Source organism: Salvelinus sp. IW2-2015, linkage group LG2, assembly GCF_002910315.2.
Source record: "Salvelinus sp. IW2-2015 linkage group LG2, ASM291031v2, whole genome shotgun sequence".
Classification (NCBI taxonomy): domain Eukaryota; kingdom Metazoa; phylum Chordata; class Actinopteri; order Salmoniformes; family Salmonidae; genus Salvelinus; species Salvelinus sp. IW2-2015.
This window is the reverse complement of record NC_036839.1, coordinates 20,763,279-20,782,926: the sequence shown is the minus strand read 5'-3', so window position 1 is coordinate 20,782,926 and position 19,648 is coordinate 20,763,279. Positions and strand designations below refer to the sequence as shown.

Below are 19,648 nucleotides of genomic sequence, written 5' to 3'. Positions count from 1 at the left end.
CGTTTATTCTCCAGAATGTGTCAATACGTATTAAAACTCCATGTGGGACAAGTCTATGGCGTTATCAGCAGGGGAATAGAGTTGAATGTCCACACTGACGTCCTCTAAGTGCAGCTAGCATACATTAATACATAATACATTTTGTAAGGGTAATTGTTTACACGTCGCCCGTCGGCATCTCATTATGTTTAATGATTCATGAATTAACACACCCTTTGCGAAGACGGAGACGCTCAATTAAGAGCCAGTGTCCTCTCTTTTTTAATGTCCTCAAAATATATATGTTAATGAATACCGTTCTTCAGGGTTTTAATCATCAAGGATATTTGCCTAATACGTTCCCAGAGGCAAACCACTTGCATAATCAGAAAAGGTTCCATCTTCATTAGATACAATAGAGCTAATCAGATGATATCCAATTAGGGCATTCAACGATTTTGTTTGTGTTCATTTGTTGGCTCAAAAATTTTCACAGATTTACCTGGTTATTACTGACTAGTTTTAGTTTGACTTTTAATGGGACATACACCTATGATGATCTATGGATGTCTACTGATGTTTTGTCTGTTGCTTCTGTGTCTTTCAGGATGTAGTCTGGGGATTGAACTCCTTGTTTACCGTAAGTACCTTTTTTAATCAAAACCATTTGACATCTATAGTACCTTCGGAAAGTATTCAGACCCCTTCACTTTTTCAAATTGTTTGTTACGCTACAGCCTTATTCTAAAATGTATTGAGTAAAAAAAAAAATCCTCAGCAATCTACACACAATACCCTATAATGACAAGACAGAAACACATTTTGACATTTTTGCACATTTATTAAAATTAAAAAACAAATACCTTATTTACATAAGTATTCAGACCCTTTGCTATGGGACTTGAAATTGAGCTCATGAGACTTGAAATTGAGCTCAAGTTCATCCTGTTTCCATTGATCATCCTTGGTGTTTCTACAACTTGGAGTCCACCTGTAGTAAATTCAATATATTGGACATGATTTGGAAAGGCACACACCTGTCTATAATATATTGTCCCACAGTTATCAGAGCAAAACCAAGCCATGAGGTCAAAGGAATTGTCTGTAGAGCTCCGAGACAGGATTGTGTCGAGGCACAGATCTGGGAAAGGGTACCAAAATATTTCTGCAGCATTGAAGGTCCCCAAGAGTGGCCTCCATTCTTAAGTGGAAGAAGTATGGAACCACCAAAACTCTTCCTGGAGCTGGCCGCCCAGCCAAACTGAGCAATCGGAGGAGAAGGGCCTTGGTCAGGGAGGTCACTCTGACAGAGCTCTAGAGTTCCTTTGTGGAAATGGGAGAACCTTCCCGAATGACAACCATCTCTGCAGCACTTTATGGTAGAGTGGACAGACGGAAGCCACTCTTCAGTACATGACAGCCTGCTTGGAGTTTGCCAAAAGGCACCTAAAGACTCTCAGACCATTTTGTATGTATTTATTTATTTATTTAACCTTTCTTTAACTAGGCAAATCATTTAACTTCTTATGGATGAGAGGCGCTATTTCCACGTTCGGATGAAAAGCGTGCCCAGAGTAAACTGCCTGCTACTCAGGCCCAGAAGCTAAGATATGCATATTATTAGTTTGGATAGAAAACACTCTGAAGTTTCTAAAACTGTTTGAATGTCTGTGAGTATAACAGAACTCATATGGCAGGCAAAAACCTGAGAAAAAATCCAACCAGGAAGTGGGAAATCTGAGGTTTGTAGGTTTTCAAGTCTTTGCCTATCCAAAATAGTGTAAATTTGGTCCAATTGCACTTCCTAAGGCTTCCACTAGATGTCAACAGTCTTTAGAACCTTGTTTCAGGCTTCTACTGTGAAGGGGGAGTGAATAAGAGCTGTTTGACTAAGAGGTCTGGCAGAATGCCATGAGCTAAGTCAGGCGTGCGGCCATGAGAGCTAGCTGCATTCCTTTTCATTTCTAAAGACAAAGGAATTGTCTGGTTGAAACATTATTGAAGATTTATGATAAAAACATCCTAAAGATTGATTCTATACATCGTTTGACATGTTTCTACGAACTGTAATAACTGTTTTTTTACTTTTCGTCTGGACTAAGTGTGCCTGCGCCTCATGAATTTGGATTTGTGAACTAAACGGAGGTATTTGGACATAAATGATGGACTTTATCGAACAAAACAAACATTTATTGTGGAACTGGAATTCCTGGGAGTGCATTCTGATGAAGATCATCAAAGGTAAGTGAATATTTATAATAATATTTCTGACTTCTGTTGACTCCACAACATGGCGGGTATCTGTATGTCTTGTTTTGGTGCCTGAGCGCTGTACTCAGATTATCGCATGGTGTGCTTTTGCCGTAAAGCTTTTTTWAAATTCTGACACAGCGGTTGCATTAAGGAGAAGTATATCTTTAATTCCATGTATAACACTTGTATTTTCATCAACATTTATGATGAGTATTTTTGTAAATTGATGTGGCTCTCTGCAAAATCACCGGATGTTTTGGAAGCAAAACATTACTGAACATAGCGCGCCAATGTAAACTGAGATCTTTGGATATAAATATGAACTTTATCGAACAATAGTCCTATGAGTGTCGTGACGAATATCATCAAAGGTTAGTGATTCATTTTATCTCTATTTCTGCTTTTTGTGTCTCCTCTTTGGCTGGAAAAATGGCTGTGTTTTTCTGTGACTAGGTGCTGACCTAACATAATCGCATGGTATGCTTTCGTCATAAAGTTTCTTTAAAATGGTGTATAATACTATGTTTGAGGGATTTTAATTATGAGATTTCTGTTTGAATTTGGCACCCTGCACTTTCACTGGCTGTTGTCAAATCGATCCCGTTAACGGGATTTCAGCCCGTCTCATCCCTAAGAAGTTTTAAGAACAAATTCTTATTTACAACGCCTGCCTAGGAACCGTGGGTTAACTGCCTTGTTCAGGGGCAGAACGACAGATTTTTACCTTGTCAGCTCGGGGATTCGATCTCGCAACCTTTTGGTTACTGACCCAACGCTCTAACCACTAGGCTACCTGCTGCCCCAAAATTCCCCAAGATTCTCTGGTCTGATGAAACCAAGATTGAACTCTTTATCCTGAATGCCAAGCGTCACGTCTGGATGAAACCTGGCACCATCCCTACGGTGAAGCATGGTGGTGGCAGCATCATGCTGCGGGGATGTTTTTCAGCGGCAGGGACTGGGAGACTAGTCAGGATCGAGGGGAAAGATGAACGGAGAAAAGTACAGAGACCCTTGATGAAAACCTGCTCCAGAGTGCTTAGGACCTCAGACTGGGGCGAAGGTTCACCTTCCAGCAGGACAATGACCCTAAGCACACTGCCAAGACAACGCAGGAGTGGCTTCGGGACAAGTCTCAATGTTCTTGAGTGGCCCAGTTAGAGCCCGATCGCACATCACTGGAGAGACCTGAAAATAGTTGTGCAGCAACGCTCCCCATCCAACCTGACAGAGCTTGAGAGGATCTACAGAGAAGAATGCGAGAAACTCCCCAAATACAGCTGTGCCAAGCTTGTAGCGTCATTCCCAAGAAGAGGCAAGGCTGTAATCACTGCCAAAGGTGGTTCAACAAAGTACTAAGTAAAGGGTCTGAATACTTATGTAAATGTGATATTTCAGTTTTATTTAATGTTTTTGCACAAAATTAAAAAAAAAAACAGTTTTTGTTATTATGGGGTATTGTGTGTAGATTGATGAGGGGAAAAAACAAATTTCATCCATTTTAGAATAAGGCTCTAACGTAACAAAAGTGACGGGGCCTGAATACTTTCCAAATGCATTGCATGTTAAAATGTGTTTCTATGCTTATGACAACAGGTATGGACTGAGTTGTTACTGTAAAGCCTATCTATTTTATTTATAAAACCATACAAACCCGTTTTTCCAAGCAATTCCCCAAGCATTTTCTGTAAACATTGAGGAGAAAGCAGGTAGGTAAGGAGAATGAGCGTGTTAAGTGTGCCTGTAAGCGACTGTTGTTGCTTGGTTGATTGGGTTGATAGCATCTCTTTCGCTCCTCTCCTGGCTGCGTCCCACAATGATGATGCAGCCTGATGCTCAGTCATGCCCTGAGGCTTAGCTCTTAATCAGGAAGTGAGGCGCTCTACACACAGGCCTTGCCGCCATTTTATCTCCTTAATAACACACCGCACCTCGCCCGCCACGCACACCGTCTCTACGGCAACCGGCTAATTACACTACTTTGTCTTTTAACTTAAATCCAGGGTGACATTACATACTGCCAGTGGCTGTTAGTATCAGACAACAACATTTGCCTGACTGTTACGTTTGTTGCTTTCATCTGGGTTAGCGGGTTTTAGTTTATCTGAAACTGTTTTTAGTCAACTTTTGCTGACTCAAGCTAATTTTCTCTTTCATTTCATTCAGGATCTACTGAACTTCGATGACCCATTGAACATCGACGCGGCCGAGCATCATCTGCGCGATAAGGTAACACCAACCAGCCCACCTGGAGGGAGGTCATCTTCCCTATGTCCTGTCCATGACCTTACATGGGCAGCAGTAAGTAGGACGTGTTTAGAAGGTTTGAAAGCTCTAGAAGTGGAATGTGGGGCTATTCTGTAGAACTCACTAATGAACACTTCGTTCAGAACCACTGGGTACTGTAGTCTGTTTCACTGTGTGTCTAAGTAGTGCCCTATATAGAGAATTGGGTGCCATTTGTGATTCACTCTGTCTCATTCTGCCTGGGCTATCCATGCCCGGCAGGAGACAAAACTCTCTGTGACCTCTCACACTCCCTCCCAAGTGGTGCTCGGCTGGGGCTCGCAGTACTCCCCAGTCCCCAGACAGACAGTGTATGTTAAACTTCAGAGAGCAAGAGCAGCTTAGTATGTCAACAGCAGGGCTGTGGTTTACATTTAAGATCATGCCTGATGCCTCATTACTGTTTGCCACTCGCAGAGGATCGATATCTGCACAGTCTTCATCACACCCTCTCTGCCTGTGTAGAGTGGAGTCTAACATGGTCACTCTGGTTGGTTTCACACACCAACACTCCAAGCCCTGTCCAAAAACCCAGACTGAGCTAGCGGAACATAAACCAGAGGAAAAGATGCCGGAGAAAGTAAGTAAGTGAAGGAAGGAATAGGCCAAACTAATGTTGGAGAGGAGACAAGGCAAGACCTACAGGAAGTATTGATTTCAATGGATGGTTTCCTCTGGTCTCTTCAGTCCTGAGCCGTGTTCCTTCTAACATGCTGACTTCACCGGGCACGCGCGCATTGTTGATTTTGTCCGTCTACACCAGACGCGATCAGGACACATAGGTTGAAATATCAAAACGAACTGTGAAACAACTATATTAATTTGGGGATGAGTCGAAACACATGAAACATTCATGGACATTTAGCTAGCTTGCTGTTGCTAGTTAATTTGTCCTGGGATATTAACATCGGGTTGTTATTTTACCTGAAATGCACAAGGGCTTTTTTTCCCTGGATCTTTGTAGAATTTTGACCCATTTTGAGTCACACAAAATTGTGTGTTCTCTACTCCGACAATTAATCCACAAATAAAAGGGAAAACTTCTAGTAATCTCTCTTCCTTCAGTCTTCTTCCTTCTGCCCTCCTTTTCATTCTGCTTTTTCTTCTTCCTTTTTATTTTTTCCTTTTCTTTCTTTTTCTTTCTTTTCTCCTTCTTTCTCCTCTTTCTCCTCCCTTCTTCTTTTCGTCCTCCTCCTTTCCCTTCTTCTCATTTCCGTTTTCCTTTTCCTCTTCCTTATAATAATTACAGATTTATCATTTTGACGAAGTGTGTACTGGCTATGGCGTTTCGAGGGACCTTTTTTTTTTCATGCAAAGGTTATTTAAGTTACTATGAGAGGCACAGACGTTCACTTTGCCTTGCCAAGTTCTGCTAGGAGCAAACCAAACCTAGTATGCAGACGCCTTAAGGTTGTTGTTCATAGGAGCCATTCCGACCAATTACAGAGAGAGTAGTGGACACAGTGGGCTTCCAAACACTCAGGGAAACATGTCACTTCCTTTTAACTACACTGGGCTGTTTTTTTTTGTGAGTTAAAATAAAAGGAAGGGAGAAAGAAGTCCTCTTGTGTTAGAACAGTGGTTCCCAAACGTTTTTGCTTCGTGACCCAACAATTGAGCTGTCTTTTGAGTCGAGACCCACCATAATGGTTGAGCGGTGAAAAAACATCAACAGACCAAATAATAAGTAAAAAATATAATCTTTGCAGCGGAGAGAGAATGTTGTTGTTTTAAAGTGAATTCCCTGTAATTCAATACATTTTGCTGTGGAGCTGAGAGAAAATGTTGACGTTTTTACGTTCATTTCCGGGAATTGTACGCATTTTGACATGGCAAATGCTGTGTTCTTATGCTCAACATTATAACAAAATCAATAGGGGCCTGATTGTATAACCCACATTTTGGGAAGCACTGTCAGACCACCTTTAGAAAGTTAAGTTAAATTAAGTTGCCATTAATACACTACTGTAACAGGTTCCCCTTGATAGTATCACTGCACCTACAGTGCTTTCAGTATTACAGCCTGAATTAAAAATGTATTCAAAATATTTTTTTCAAGACGATTTAACTCAACTGTAACTAGGCCACTATTGGTAAACAACTCCGGTGTATATTTGGCCATGTGTTTTAGGTTATTGTCCTGCTGAAAGGTTTATTTTTTTCTCCTGTAACTCCCCAGTCCTTAATGATTACAAGCGTAACCCATAACATGATTCAGCCACCACTATGCTGAGTTGTATTGGATTTGCCCCAAACATAACACTTTGAAATCAGGATAAAAATGTACTTGCTTTGCCACATTTTTTGCAGTATTACTATAGTGCCTTGTTGCAAACAGGATGCATGTTGTGGAATAATTTTACTCTGTACAAGCTTCCTTCTTTTGTGGATCCATCCTCAGTTTTCTCCTATCACAGCCATTAAACTCTAACTGTTTTAAAGTCACCATTGGCCTCATGGTGAAATCCCTGAGCAGTTTCCTTACCCTCCAGCCACTGAGTTAGGAAGGATGTCGATCTTTGTAGTGAATGGGTGATTGATACACCATCCAAAGTGTAATTAATAACTTCACCATGTTCAAAGGGATATTCAATATCTACCTTGTTATTTTTTTAAATGTTGCCCGTTGCGAGGCATTGGAAAACATCCTTGCTCTTTGTGGTTGAATCTGTTTGAAATTCACTGCTCGACCTTACAGATAATTGTTTGTGTGGGGTACAGAGATGAGGTAGTCATTCAAAAATCATGATGAACGCTATTATTGCACATAGAGTCCATGCAACTTATGTTACTTGTCAAGCAAATGTCTACTCCTGAACTTTTGACTTCCCATAACAAAGGGGTTGAATACTTATTGACTCAAGATATTTCCGAGTTTAATTTTTAATTTGTAATAATCTCTAAAAACATAATTCCACTTTGACATTGACTGGTGTTTTGCTGGTACTATTTAATGTCAACAGTGAGCGCCTCTTCACTGTTGACGTTGAGAATGGTGTTTTACGGGTACTATTTAATGAAGCTGCCAGTTGAGAACTTGTGAGGCGTCTGTTTCACAAACTAGACACTCTAATGTACTTGTCCTCTTGCTCAGTTGTGCACCGGGGCCTCCCACTCCTCTTTCTATTCTGGTTAGAGCCAGTTTGCACTGTTCTGTGAAGGGAGTAGTACACAGCGTTGTACGAGATCTTCAGTTTCTTGGCAATTTCTCGCATGGAATAGCCTTCATTTCTCAAAACAAGAATAGACTGAGTTTCAGATGAAAGTTCTTTGTTTCTGGCCATTTTGAGCCTGTAATTGAACCCACAAATACTGATGCTCCAGATCCTCAACTAGTCTAAAGAAGGCCAGTTTTATTGCTTCTTTAATCAGGACAACAGTTTTCAGCTGTGCTAACATAATTGCAAAAGGGTTTTCTAATGATCAATTAGCCTTTTAAAATGATAAACTTGGGTAAGCTAACACAACACGCCATTGGAACACAGTAGTTATGGTTGCTGATAATGGGCCTCAGTACGCCTATGTAGATATTCCATTAAAAGTCAGCCGTTTCCAGCTACAATAGTCATTTACAACATTAACAATGTCTACACTGTATTTCTGATCAATTTTATGTTATTTTAATGGACAAAATGTGCTTTTCTTTCAAAAACTAGATATATATATGGTCACTTTTGAATGCTGGCAGTGCTTTCACTCTAGTGGTAGCATGAGACGGAGTCTACAACCCACACAAGTGGCTCAGGTAGTGCAGCTCATCCAGGATGGCACATCAAAATGCGAGCTGTGGCAAGAAGGTTTGCTGTGTCTGTCAGCGTAGTGTCCAGAGCATGGAGGCGCTACCAGGAGACAGGCCAGTACATCAGGAGACATGGAGGAGGCCGTAGGAGGCAACAACCCAGCAGCAGGACCGCTACCTCCGCCTTTGTGCATTCAAAAGTGACCAAAACATCAGCCAGGAAGCATAGGAACTGAGAAGTGGTCTGTGGTCACCACCTGCAGAACCACTCCTTTATTGGGGTGTCTTGCTAATTGCCTATAATTTCCACCTGTTGTCTATTCCATTTGCACAACAACATGTGCAATTTATTGTCAATCAGTGTTGCTTCCTAAGTGGACAGTTTGATTTCACAGAAGTGTGATTGACTTGGAGTTACATTGTGTTTGTTTAAGTGTTCCCTTTATTTTTTTGAGCAGTGTATACATACACATATATATATATATATATTATAACACTGCTCCAAAAAATAAAGGGAACACTTAAACAACACAATGTAACTCAAGTCAATCCAAGTCAAATATATATACTACATACTATAATATATAAATTCATAAAAAATCCTACAATGTGATTTTCCTGGATTTTTTTTTTCTCTTTTTGTCTGTCATAGTTGAAGTGTACCTATGATAAAAATATACAGGCTCATCTTTTTAAGTGGGAGAACTTGCACAATTGGTGCTGACTAAATACTTTTTTGCCCCACGTTATATATACATATATATATATATATATATATATATATATATATATATATATATATATAATATATATATATATATATACACAGCACAGACATTAGCGTTAGAGACAGCAGGTGCGGTAGAGAGAGAGCGTCGAAAACAGCAGGTCCGGAACAAGGTAGCACGTCCGGTGAACAGGTCAGGGTCCCATAGCCGCAGGCAGAACAGTTGAAACTGGAGCAGCAGCGCTACCAGGTGGACTGGGGACAGAGTCATCAGGCCAGGTAGTCCTGAGGCATGGTCCCAGGGCTCAGGTTCTCTGGGAGCAGAGGGAGAGAGCGAGAATTAGAGGGAGCATACTTCAATTCACACAGGACACCGGATAAGACAGGAGAAATACTCCAGACATAACAGACTGACCCTAGACCCCCGACACAAACTATTGCAGCATAATGGCAGTGAGTTCGGCCCCAATGGTGTAATGGGCTGTACGCACCACCCTCTAGCACTTTGAGGTCAAGGACGGTACTTGCCATACCAAGCGGTGATGCAGCCAGTTGAGATGCTGTCGATGGTGCAGCTGTAGAACCTTTTGAGGATCCAAGGGACCATGACAAATATTTTCAGCCTCCTGAGGGGGAAGAGGCGCTGTCATGCCCCCTTCACGATTATGCGAGTGTGTGTGGACCATGTTAAATTCTTAGTTATGTGGACGCCAAGAAACTTGAAGCAAAGCAGCAGGGGCTCATGTTCTCTACATATTCCCTCACACTAACACAGATATGCATTGTGTTCCAGCTGCCTCTCGCAAGCCCCTGCCGAGTGTGACGTCCACAGTTTGTGGTTCTCGACGTGAGGGCCGTGGCATTCGTGAGGAGTGTCCAATCTCTTGGTCTCCCCTGACTCTGTAGCTTTGTGGCGTGCCGACTGAACATCAAGTGCGGAGGGAACTGTGGGATGTGTGTCAGAGGGTACTGGGAAACCACGGCTCACACGTCCGCCACATAGCATACTGATGCTAAATGACCATGTAATCACCATACTGATGCAGCGGTCTCCCAGCTGACTGTCTCGTCACAGGAAGCTTGGCCTCAAACTCTCCCTCCCTCTATCTCTGAGAGGAAACTAGGGCTTTTAATAGTAACGAAGTCATGTTGCAGCAGTGGTGTTGCAGATACCCCATTCCACAGTAGGAAAAACAACAGCCATCCAGTCAAATGGACCTGACCTCCTACTGAGAAACAGCCCTTTTTCCAGCTTTATCGTTGGTTCAGCAACAACCGTAGAGAGAGTAGGCTTAAAGTGGAACTCCCCCAGTGCTCAATGCTCTCTGACTGCGTTGTTATTCTATTGTCAGCTAGGAGGGGTTAGGGGCGGGTGGTGGGGGGCATACAGTAGTGCTGTGGAAGATGGAACATACCAGAACGGAACAGACTGAACCCACATGGGGCTGCCATTTGACTGTTGACCTTAAAACTCAAGCACCTTGGATTTGAAATGATACCATATGAGGTTAAAGTGCAGTTTGTCAGCTTTAATTTGAGGGTATTTTCATCCATAACTGTTTAGAAATTACAGCACTTTTTGTACGTAGTCCCCCCATTTTAGGTGTTTCAGATTATGTTGTGCCCAATGGTAAATAATGTAGTGTGTTATTTTAGTCACTTTTATTGTAAATAAGGAAAGAATATGTTTCTGAACATTACGGATAATCATGAATAATGATGAGTGGGAAAGGCATAAATATCATACCCCCACAAAAATTACCAAAAACAAAACAAAAGTTACCATGTCTTGGGGGTATGATCTTTGTGCCTCTAACTTTCTCACTCATTATTCACGATTCATTCAGGATTATCCATAATAATGGTACCATCCACATTCATGTAGAAGTGTTCAGATTAAAACACATGTTTTTATTTACAATAAGTGTCTCCAAAATGGAACAATAATTACTTACCATTTATTTCAATTGGGCACAACATAATCTGAAACGCAACCAAAACAAACTGCAAATGATTCCAAGTCTTGTAGAGTCACAAGCTTGATGTAGTCATTGTGTGCTAGGAATATGGGACCAAATACTAAACTTTTGATTACTTTAATACACATACAGTGCATTCGGAAAGTATTCGAACCCCTTGACTTTTTCCACATTTTGTTACGTTACAGCCTTATTCTAAAATTGATGAAAAAATATATAATTTAATCAATCTACACACAATGCCCCTTAATGACAAAGCAAAAACAGTTTTTTGCAAATGTATTACAAATAAGTATTCAGACCCTTTGCTATGAGATTTGGAATTGAGCTCAGGTGCATCCTGTTTCCATTGATCATCCTTGATGTTTCTACAACTTGATTGGAGTCCACCTGTGGTAAATTCAATTGATTGGACATGATTTGGAAAGGCACACCTTTTCTATATAAGGTCCCACYGTTGACAGTGCATGTCAGAGCAAAAACCAAGCCATGAGGTCGAAGGGCTCKGAGACAGGATTGTGTCAAGGCACAGATCAGGGGAAGGGTACCAAGACATTTCTGCAGCATTGAAGGTCCCCAGAGCACAGTGGCCTCCATCATTCTTAAATGGAAGAATTTTGTTACCACCAAGACTCTTCCTAGWGCTGGCCACCCGGCCAAACTGAGCAATCGGGGGAGAAGGGCCTTGGTCAGAGAGGTGACCATGATGGTCACTTTGACAGAGCTCCAGAGTTCCTCTTTGGAGATGGGAGAACCTTCCAGAAGGACAACCAATCAGGTCTTTATGGTAGAGTGGCCAGATGGAAGCCACTCCTTAGTAAAAGGCACGTGACAGCCCGCTTGGAGTTTTCCAAAAGGAACCTAAAGAACTCTGACCATGAGAAACACGATTCTCTGGTCTGATGAAACCAAGATTGAACTCTTTTGCCTGAATGCCAAGTGTCACGTCTGGAGAACACCTGGCACGCTCCCCATCCAACCTGACAGAGCTTGAGGATCTGCAGAGAAGAATGGGAGAAAGTCCCCAAATACAGGTGTGCCAAGCTTGTAGCGTCATACCCAAGAAGACTCGATGCTGTAATCGCGTTAACAAATTACTGAGTAAAGGGTCTGAATACTTATCTAAATGTGATATTTCTTTTTTTATACATTTGCAACAATATAGGCCCTATATTGTTGCAAATGTATAAAAAAAGAAATATCTCTCTGTACTTTGCTCTGGCTGAGTTCAGGCTGGGCCACCTTATTCTAAAATTGATTAAATCTTATTTTTTTTTCAGCAGCAATCTACACACAATACCCTATATTATAGGGTATTGTGTGTAGATTGCTGCTGGGGAAAAAAAAAGATTTAATCAATTTTAGAATAAGGCTGTATTGTAACAACGTGGGAAAAAGTCAAGGGGTCTAAATACTTTCCGAATACACTGTATACGTGAATTTGTCCAAATACTTTTAGTCCCCCCCATTTTATGGAAATATGTACAAAAAGTACTGTATTTTTGATCCCGATGTAGATGAAAATACCCTCAAATTAAAGCTGAACATCTCTACTACAACCTAGTCATTGTATCCTTTTAAATCCAAATTGCGGGAGTACAGAGCCAAAACAACAAAATGTGTCACTGTCCAAATACTTTTGGACGTCACATTAACTATTGCAATGCCACAGAAAATTGTTTATTTTTAAGGTTGTCCACAGCAAACTAACAGCCACGTTTTGACTGATATGATTAGTCACTCAGGTATTCTAGCATGGTCAGCCATACTGCACCATTGATGACCCCCAGTCCGYTGGCTTAACGAAGGCTTTGCATAATGCTCTCTTGAGGGACCCTGTGGTCTTCTGACTGCATCCTAATGCAGATCTATGGCTCTCCAACCACCCCAGGACCAGTATCTTTACTGTGCTAACAATCTGTCTCACACTGGATCAATAGCCAATCAACTGGCTTGTTTGCACGTGAAAAGAACCCAGCATCCACGTGACTGGGTCTGGTTCTACATGGTTCTACATGGTTCTGGATGGTTGAACCACGGTGGTCTTTAGCGCTTAGTATAGACTGTCAGTTTTGTGAAGTGAAAACTGACGGTACAGAAATMTTGTTTTGTAAACTTTCTTTCTGTCAATAATTCTTTGAAATCACTAGCTCATCTGGCCTCTGTGTGATCTCCTGTCGGACTATCTAGTATTTGTAACACCTTGCTGGCTGTGGGCCACCTTCAGCGCTAGTTCTACATGACGTGATCTGACCTGAATCGGTGCAAWCTGATCACGTTACCAGGTGAGCCAGAGGGCTCTAAAATGTTCTATCCCGAGTCCTGATGGGGAGGAAAGAGGAAGAGGGGGATTCGAAGTGATAGAGTGCGAGATGAGTGCCATCAGGAGGTCTTGTTTTCTACCACTCCACCCCTTCCGCCCTCCCACCCCTGCGGTCTACCCTGACAGCGTCTGCTGAGTTGGTGTTCAGGTGATGTGATTGCCTTTTACATAGCTTGACTGCTGCTCCTACCCTACCTGTAGCAGTGGTGGTGTGTGCAGCTGGTCTAGCACTGCAGGTGCTGTCCCTACACAGTAGCGTCGGGACAGGAACACACACTAGACTCACATTAATGCTGTGTTGAGCTGTCTGTTCCCATCTGGACAGATCACATRCAATTTGGGCTATCAGACTTTTTGAGCTGGAGGGGTGAGTGTTTGAGGGTGACTCTGCAGATGCTCCAAACTGTCCCACAACAGTGCAGTGGAGAACGTCTCTGGATGACATATACAAAAAGGTCAAGTATCTGAAATAATCCAACAGGCTTTTGTGAACGAACACCCGCACTTGACTTTGCTGATCGCTACTTTAAAGGAAACATTTGCTTACTATGACTGAGCATTGTGGTTTCCCCACCGTGCTATCTTTAGATGAATGCACTAACTGTAAGTCGCTCTGAATAAGAGTGTCTGCTAAATGACTATGTAAATGTAAAGGACATGGAGGAGAGGAGCCATGCASCCCTGTGTTCTGAAGTAAACTTGTTTGGTGTTACAAACCATGTCACAGGGTTACTGAAGGCCATTGATTGGTCAGTTTGGTTTCTGAAAACGTCTGAATGGCCAAACCAAAGAGTGACTGAGGGTTTCAGAGCGCATGTCATCTCTGCCAGTCGTGTGTAATAAACATGTCCCTGGGAGTCAAAACAGTGACATTGATGAGATCTGAAAGGAAATTCAGCTTGTCTCTTTTTCTGTATTTGCTGTAGCAGGGGAGGGACAGTATGTAGGTTTGACCTACTCCCCGAGGGAAATGGTTTATAAATCTGCAGGACTAGGTTGATTATATCTGCACTTTTACTTTTGAATTTGTTTGAGGACATTGACTTGTATGTCAAAGAACTGTTCTGAATGTCATCATTCATCTCCATTGTTATGTTGAGTAGTCGTAGTAAAACCTAATATAAATCTCCCCCCCCCCAATATCTGTTTCTTTGTAACATTCTACATACAGAGGTATATCAAAACCCTTTTAGCCAGGGAAGAAAGGCAAGGCCCACATGACCACAAACCCTTCAGATTGTTATAATGGGGCAGATTAATACGCAGAACTACGTGGGGGGGCTATTTCAAGCTCTGTGCTGCGCTCAGCTCGCTGCCAAAATGTTTAGCAAGGCTGCAGAGTTATGTAAAGTGTGGGGGGGGGGGTGCAGCAGTTGAATCCCCCAAGGTCTCAGCTTGGATTGTTCTGAGGTCCCTGTTCTAACTGTTCCTTCTCTGTTCTGTCTGCCTGCCTAGCTGTGCTGAAGGCTCTTTAACTTAGTGATATTTACTTTGCTCTGTTGCTATAGCCTGACTGTAAAGCTGGAGCACATTCCACCCAAGGCGAAGTACAGCCATTTGCATTAATTCACTTACCTCTTGAAGWGGTGTTTTGAACAGAAGAGGTGTTTTGAACACTGGTGTACCTGCCTGCTGGGAGGATGTGAGCTAATTCAGTAGGAAAGGTTACATGGTTCAGTTCACTAATGGATGGCCGCTAACGTTAGTCCGTCAGTCAGTGTCTGCTTCAACTACAGGCTTTGTTTGGTTGGTTTCCTCACTGCTTTCCTCCTTCATATCAGTCTCTGTCTGTCCTCCCCACGTCCTTGGAGTTTCCCATAACAGACCAACGTCATAATCTACCCCCCCAGGTCATCTGTTCTCTGGCTTTCATTAAGGACTGTGGAGACCCAGTAGGATGGATTATGACTCAAATAGCAGGTTACTAACCAGCCGTCTGATTGTGATATTCATCCACATTTACATACAAGCTTTCATGCAATGTCGGACGGAGAGAGAGATCTGTAGTGCTAATTGTTTTTCCCTGAGMGTAAAGTAAGCTATTGAGTAGCAGGCTCTTTTAGATGGCATGCTAGGAWCTAAGTCTAGTACTAACTGTCAGTCTCTCTGGATAAGATTGTCTGCTAAATGACTKAAATGTCAATTGTAAGTCAGCCACACACATTTGTCCTAAAGTCGTCACCATTTTAAAGCATTGTCTCGCGCTTATCTCCATAAGTTGTTGTTGGCGTTGTTGTTGTTGTCTGAGACTCTTCTGGCCTTTTCCAGCCCTGACCAAGCCTCATTCTGAGCTTATTCTCAAAGGAATGAATCCTATCTTGGGAAACGTYCATCTGTGAAACTGGAGCTTGATGGGTAAATAATGCGTTGATGTCCCTGTGCAGATTGGAGGAGGGTTTACAGTTGCTTCTTTCACTTGCCTTGGCTCCTGATACCAGGGCTGTGTAGTCTTTTAGCGGACTCCACCCCCTTCTAACCTCATCAATTCCCAATCYAACCCAAATCCTGGACCACTAGTGAGAAGAGAAGAAAATAGGCTTTTGTTGGATGCGTTTGTTGTTGCTCTCAGAACTGTGCTGTGCTGTGCATGACCTGAGCTGGTGTGGTTTAATATAGCTGGCCCTGGAAAAGGAAAAGGGCAGGGAGCAAGCTGACCAAGGAGAGACAAACAGAGCCAAGGATATCAATCGCCTTGAGCTGCTCCTGCCACCTGTGCCGCTACGTATGCTGCCATGCCAACCTGGCTCCATTTCTCCTCTCAATCATCTAGCACACTGTCCCCAGACAGGCTCATGGGAATTCATTTGACTTTATTTCATTTACACTCTACACACACGCACAGAGTACACACACTCTATCTCTCACACACACACACACACCCTCATGGCAGACACGCACACACCCTCATGGCAGACACACACACACCCTCATGGCAGACACACACACACTCGCATGGCAGACACACACACTCATTCTGGCCCAGGCTTTAACTCCCCAGTTCTGTAGTGGAGGTACTGCACTATAGTGTTCCATACCATTCAGAAGGATCAATTAGGCCCAGATACTGTGTATGCACCGGCTGGGCAAACAGAGGTGGTCAAAGACAGAGCAAAGATGGGCTGTTCAGTGTGTTCCTCCAGACTCCCTGTAGACTGGGGTTATTTACAGCCTGGTACTGGGTACAGAACAACAGGCCAGCAGAGCTAATTGAGGAATCCTGAATCCTCCTGGGTTCCTCTCAGGCATCTTGTTGTTGGAGGCTGTTTACCCGGAGCCAGAGCTTTAGCAGTGCAGCAGGGCCCTCCGTATCTACCTCCATCTCCACAGTCTGGCAATGGGGACCGTATTCCCTGGCCGGACGGACGCTCTGCGGGTAATGTTTTCATAGCTCTGGTTGTTGCCGTGCCCTCAGTGGTCGTATCATGTTTTGCTTGCCAGGAAGTGCGCAGGGTTTGTTGGTAATGTTTTCACCCCACTGTATCACTGCCATCAACCCCTGATGCAGCTTACTGCATTGTTATTGAATGTCTCGCTCAAAGTCATTTAAACTGATGAACACTCTGTATATTGGCCTAAAGATTTTCAGAGCAGTTGGAGGTAAGATGTTTGTAAAAATTWAACAAGGATATACAGTAGATCCAGAAAAGCTCACTGATGTTGTTTGTGTGTCTTGCTCTAGGAGGATTTCCGGAATAAGGTTCAAGATTACATCAAGCACTATGCCAGATGATGACTGCGTCAGCTGCGCCGGCTGCCTGCAACCCCCCCTTTCTTCGACTGCGCAGCTGAACCCCGCCCCCTAAAGTCTCGTCAACCAACCGCTGCACATTGCTGACACGCCCTGACTGCAATACAATGACGCTGAAAGAAAAAAAAGATTTACAAGAAAAATTGTTTTTTAAAAGTTTGAGGGATTATGCTTTAATTGCCCTGAGTGGCCTAGAGTAATCATGCTGCYTCACCGCAGGGATTGTCCAATGACGGGGCCTCTCTGAGCCAATAATAGTGAGCGCATGTGGCAGTGAGGACCCGGGATTTAACCAATCCACTTAGCTGTTATTTAAGAATTGACGAATCAAAGAGAAAGATTATCTGTTAGTGTTTCTCAGTTTTAGTGCCTGCCATGTCTGGTTGCAAAGAAAATGCACACGAGCACACACACACACAGAATCCCTTCACGCACATTGAAAAGCAAACACACTCAACTAGTTACTCACAACACACAGCACTTGGTTGTGCATGCACACCCACCCAGCCACACAAACACACACAGCTGGAAAAACAACATCTCTGTTATGTCACTCATTCAAGGCCTGCACTCCCACACCCACCTCATCAGACAGCATGTGAATGACAAGTGCCCACCGACCCAGTCAGTCCCCATTCTGTTGTCCACTTCACTCAGCGTACGTCTGAAATGGCACCCKTTTATATTACCCTACTTTTGACAAGAGCCCTATAGGCCCTGGTCAGAAGTAGTYCACTACATATGGAATAGGGTACCACTTCAGACACGCCCACTTCCTGTCTGTTCTGTTCACTCATCCACAGGGGGCACACAATTTACCAGTGCCCCAGACACACTGTAACACTGTCCAGATCAAGCTCCTAGGAAAAGACTCAAGCTGTACCACAGTACAAGTTCTACCACCACACCTGAACCTTGACCTTATCTCAGCTCCCCTTACCTCTGGGGAAGCCAAACGTAGAGGGCACTGTGCCTCAAAGTCTGTCTGTCTTGCTCCATCCCTCCATCCTGACGTTTCTCCCTCCACTCTCTTAGGCCCCACCACACTCATGCATTCTCCTCTGCCCCCATGGAGGTAGGGGGAATACGAGGGCTCTCTTCTCTGCTAGGTGTTGTATGAGAGTCCTCTGTTGTGAGGTGTCTAAAGGGAAGGGCCTGTGGTCTCCTCTGTATGAATGACCTCATGTGTCTGAATGTCCCCCTCTGTGTGTGTGTGTGTGTGTGTGTGTGTGTGTGTGTGTGTGTGTGTGTGTGTGTGTGTGTGTGTGTGTGTGTGTGTGTGTGTGTGTGTGTGTTTCTGAGAGATATGTTTATCTTTGAGTGTGTGGGTTTGTTGCTTCGCTTTGCCTGGGCTGGCTTTGTGCCTGTATGTGTGCATATTGGAACGTTAGATTCAGTGTCATCACTGTATTAAATTGTATTCACATGTTTGCATGAGGCAAAATGTATGTGACCAGGAGGTGGTGTATTTTACAGTAGGTATGTTAGAAGAGTGTGTGTTGAGGTGTGTGTGTATGCTCTTCTGTGCCCGTGTGTGTGTGTGTGTGTGTGTGTGTGTGTGTGTGTGTGTGTGTGTGTGTGTGTGTTCAAATGAACAGGGGTTCATGTGACTTGTTTTTAGCATGCTCTGGTTCCTAGCCCCACACTCCTTATTTTACTGGTCCAGCTAGCCTAGTTCTCTGTGGGGCTCAGGAGGGTCTGTCTGTTCCTCAGTTTAAATCCTCCTTTTCTTTCTCAGATTGTATATCCATTTTTTAAGATATATTAAAGAGGATTTAATAAGGAAAAACATGTACTTGTTGTGTTTTTTTCTTTCTTTCCACATTCAATGTCCTTATCACACATTTGTGGATTGTAATTGCTGGCAACAATGTTAATTGAACTGCAATGTTATAACTAGTGGTACAACGGATCACAAAACTCACGGTTRGGATCACGGTTTTGAGTCGCAGAGCGGATAATTTTTCAGATCAGCAAAAAAAATAAGGGAGACAAATATAACTTTGCTTTCCATTTATTACTTAAAGCAAGGAACTTCAATGTTTAAATAAAATATTCAATACTCAATTGTTAAATTAAAGTGCAATATGAGGCATGATACCTTCTTCCTTTGAACAATAGTGAATGAAAAAAATWGCCTGTGTCCATCATCAAAAAAAAGAAAGAAAGCAGACCTGCGCTTAACTTCAAATTCTCTAATGGCAGCCTTGACATCTCTAGTGATGGTGCGGTCTTCCTCGCTTGGGGCCATGGATTGTAGAATCCTTGTTTTCAGAGGTAGGATCATGGACACAGACGGTGCAGTTTCAGTGCTCAATAGGGTTGTAACTGTTTTGAGGGGTTTGAGCACCTGGAGGACCTCCCCTGCCACTTTCACGTCATCATCAGACAAGGTGACGATGTCTTTGTTTTTTCAGGGTCTTGTCTGTCAGAGCAGAGTATACAGCTGCCTGCTGCTCAAGATGGAATTCCACTTATGACATGTTGGAGAGCTATCTTGTTGTGACATGGTGTATGAGCTTGTGGGTCGGTAGCTGTAGCATTTCCTGCTTGGTCTTAAGCACATGAGCGGCTGTTGTTCTTCGGTGGAAAAAGGAAACCACCTTCCTGATCC

The 19,648-nt window shown here is 43.0% G+C and overlaps 1 protein-coding gene across 2 annotated transcripts in view; it reads left to right on the top strand.

The window, feature by feature from the left end:
- Nucleotides 1-17,429, top strand: part of LOC111976652 (NEDD8-conjugating enzyme UBE2F) — a 105,838-nt gene extending 88,409 nt beyond the window's left edge. For both annotated transcript variants that reach the window (XM_024005656.2, XM_024005663.2), the window contains 3 exons: nt 587-619; nt 4,399-4,461; nt 16,966-17,429. In XM_024005656.2, the coding sequence (XP_023861424.1) occupies nt 587-619; nt 4,399-4,461; nt 16,966-17,016 (147 nt within the window). In that variant the 3' untranslated portion in view covers nt 17,017-17,429. The remainder of the gene's footprint in view (nt 1-586; nt 620-4,398; nt 4,462-16,965) is intronic.
- Nucleotides 17,430-19,648: the final 2,219 nt, after the last annotated feature.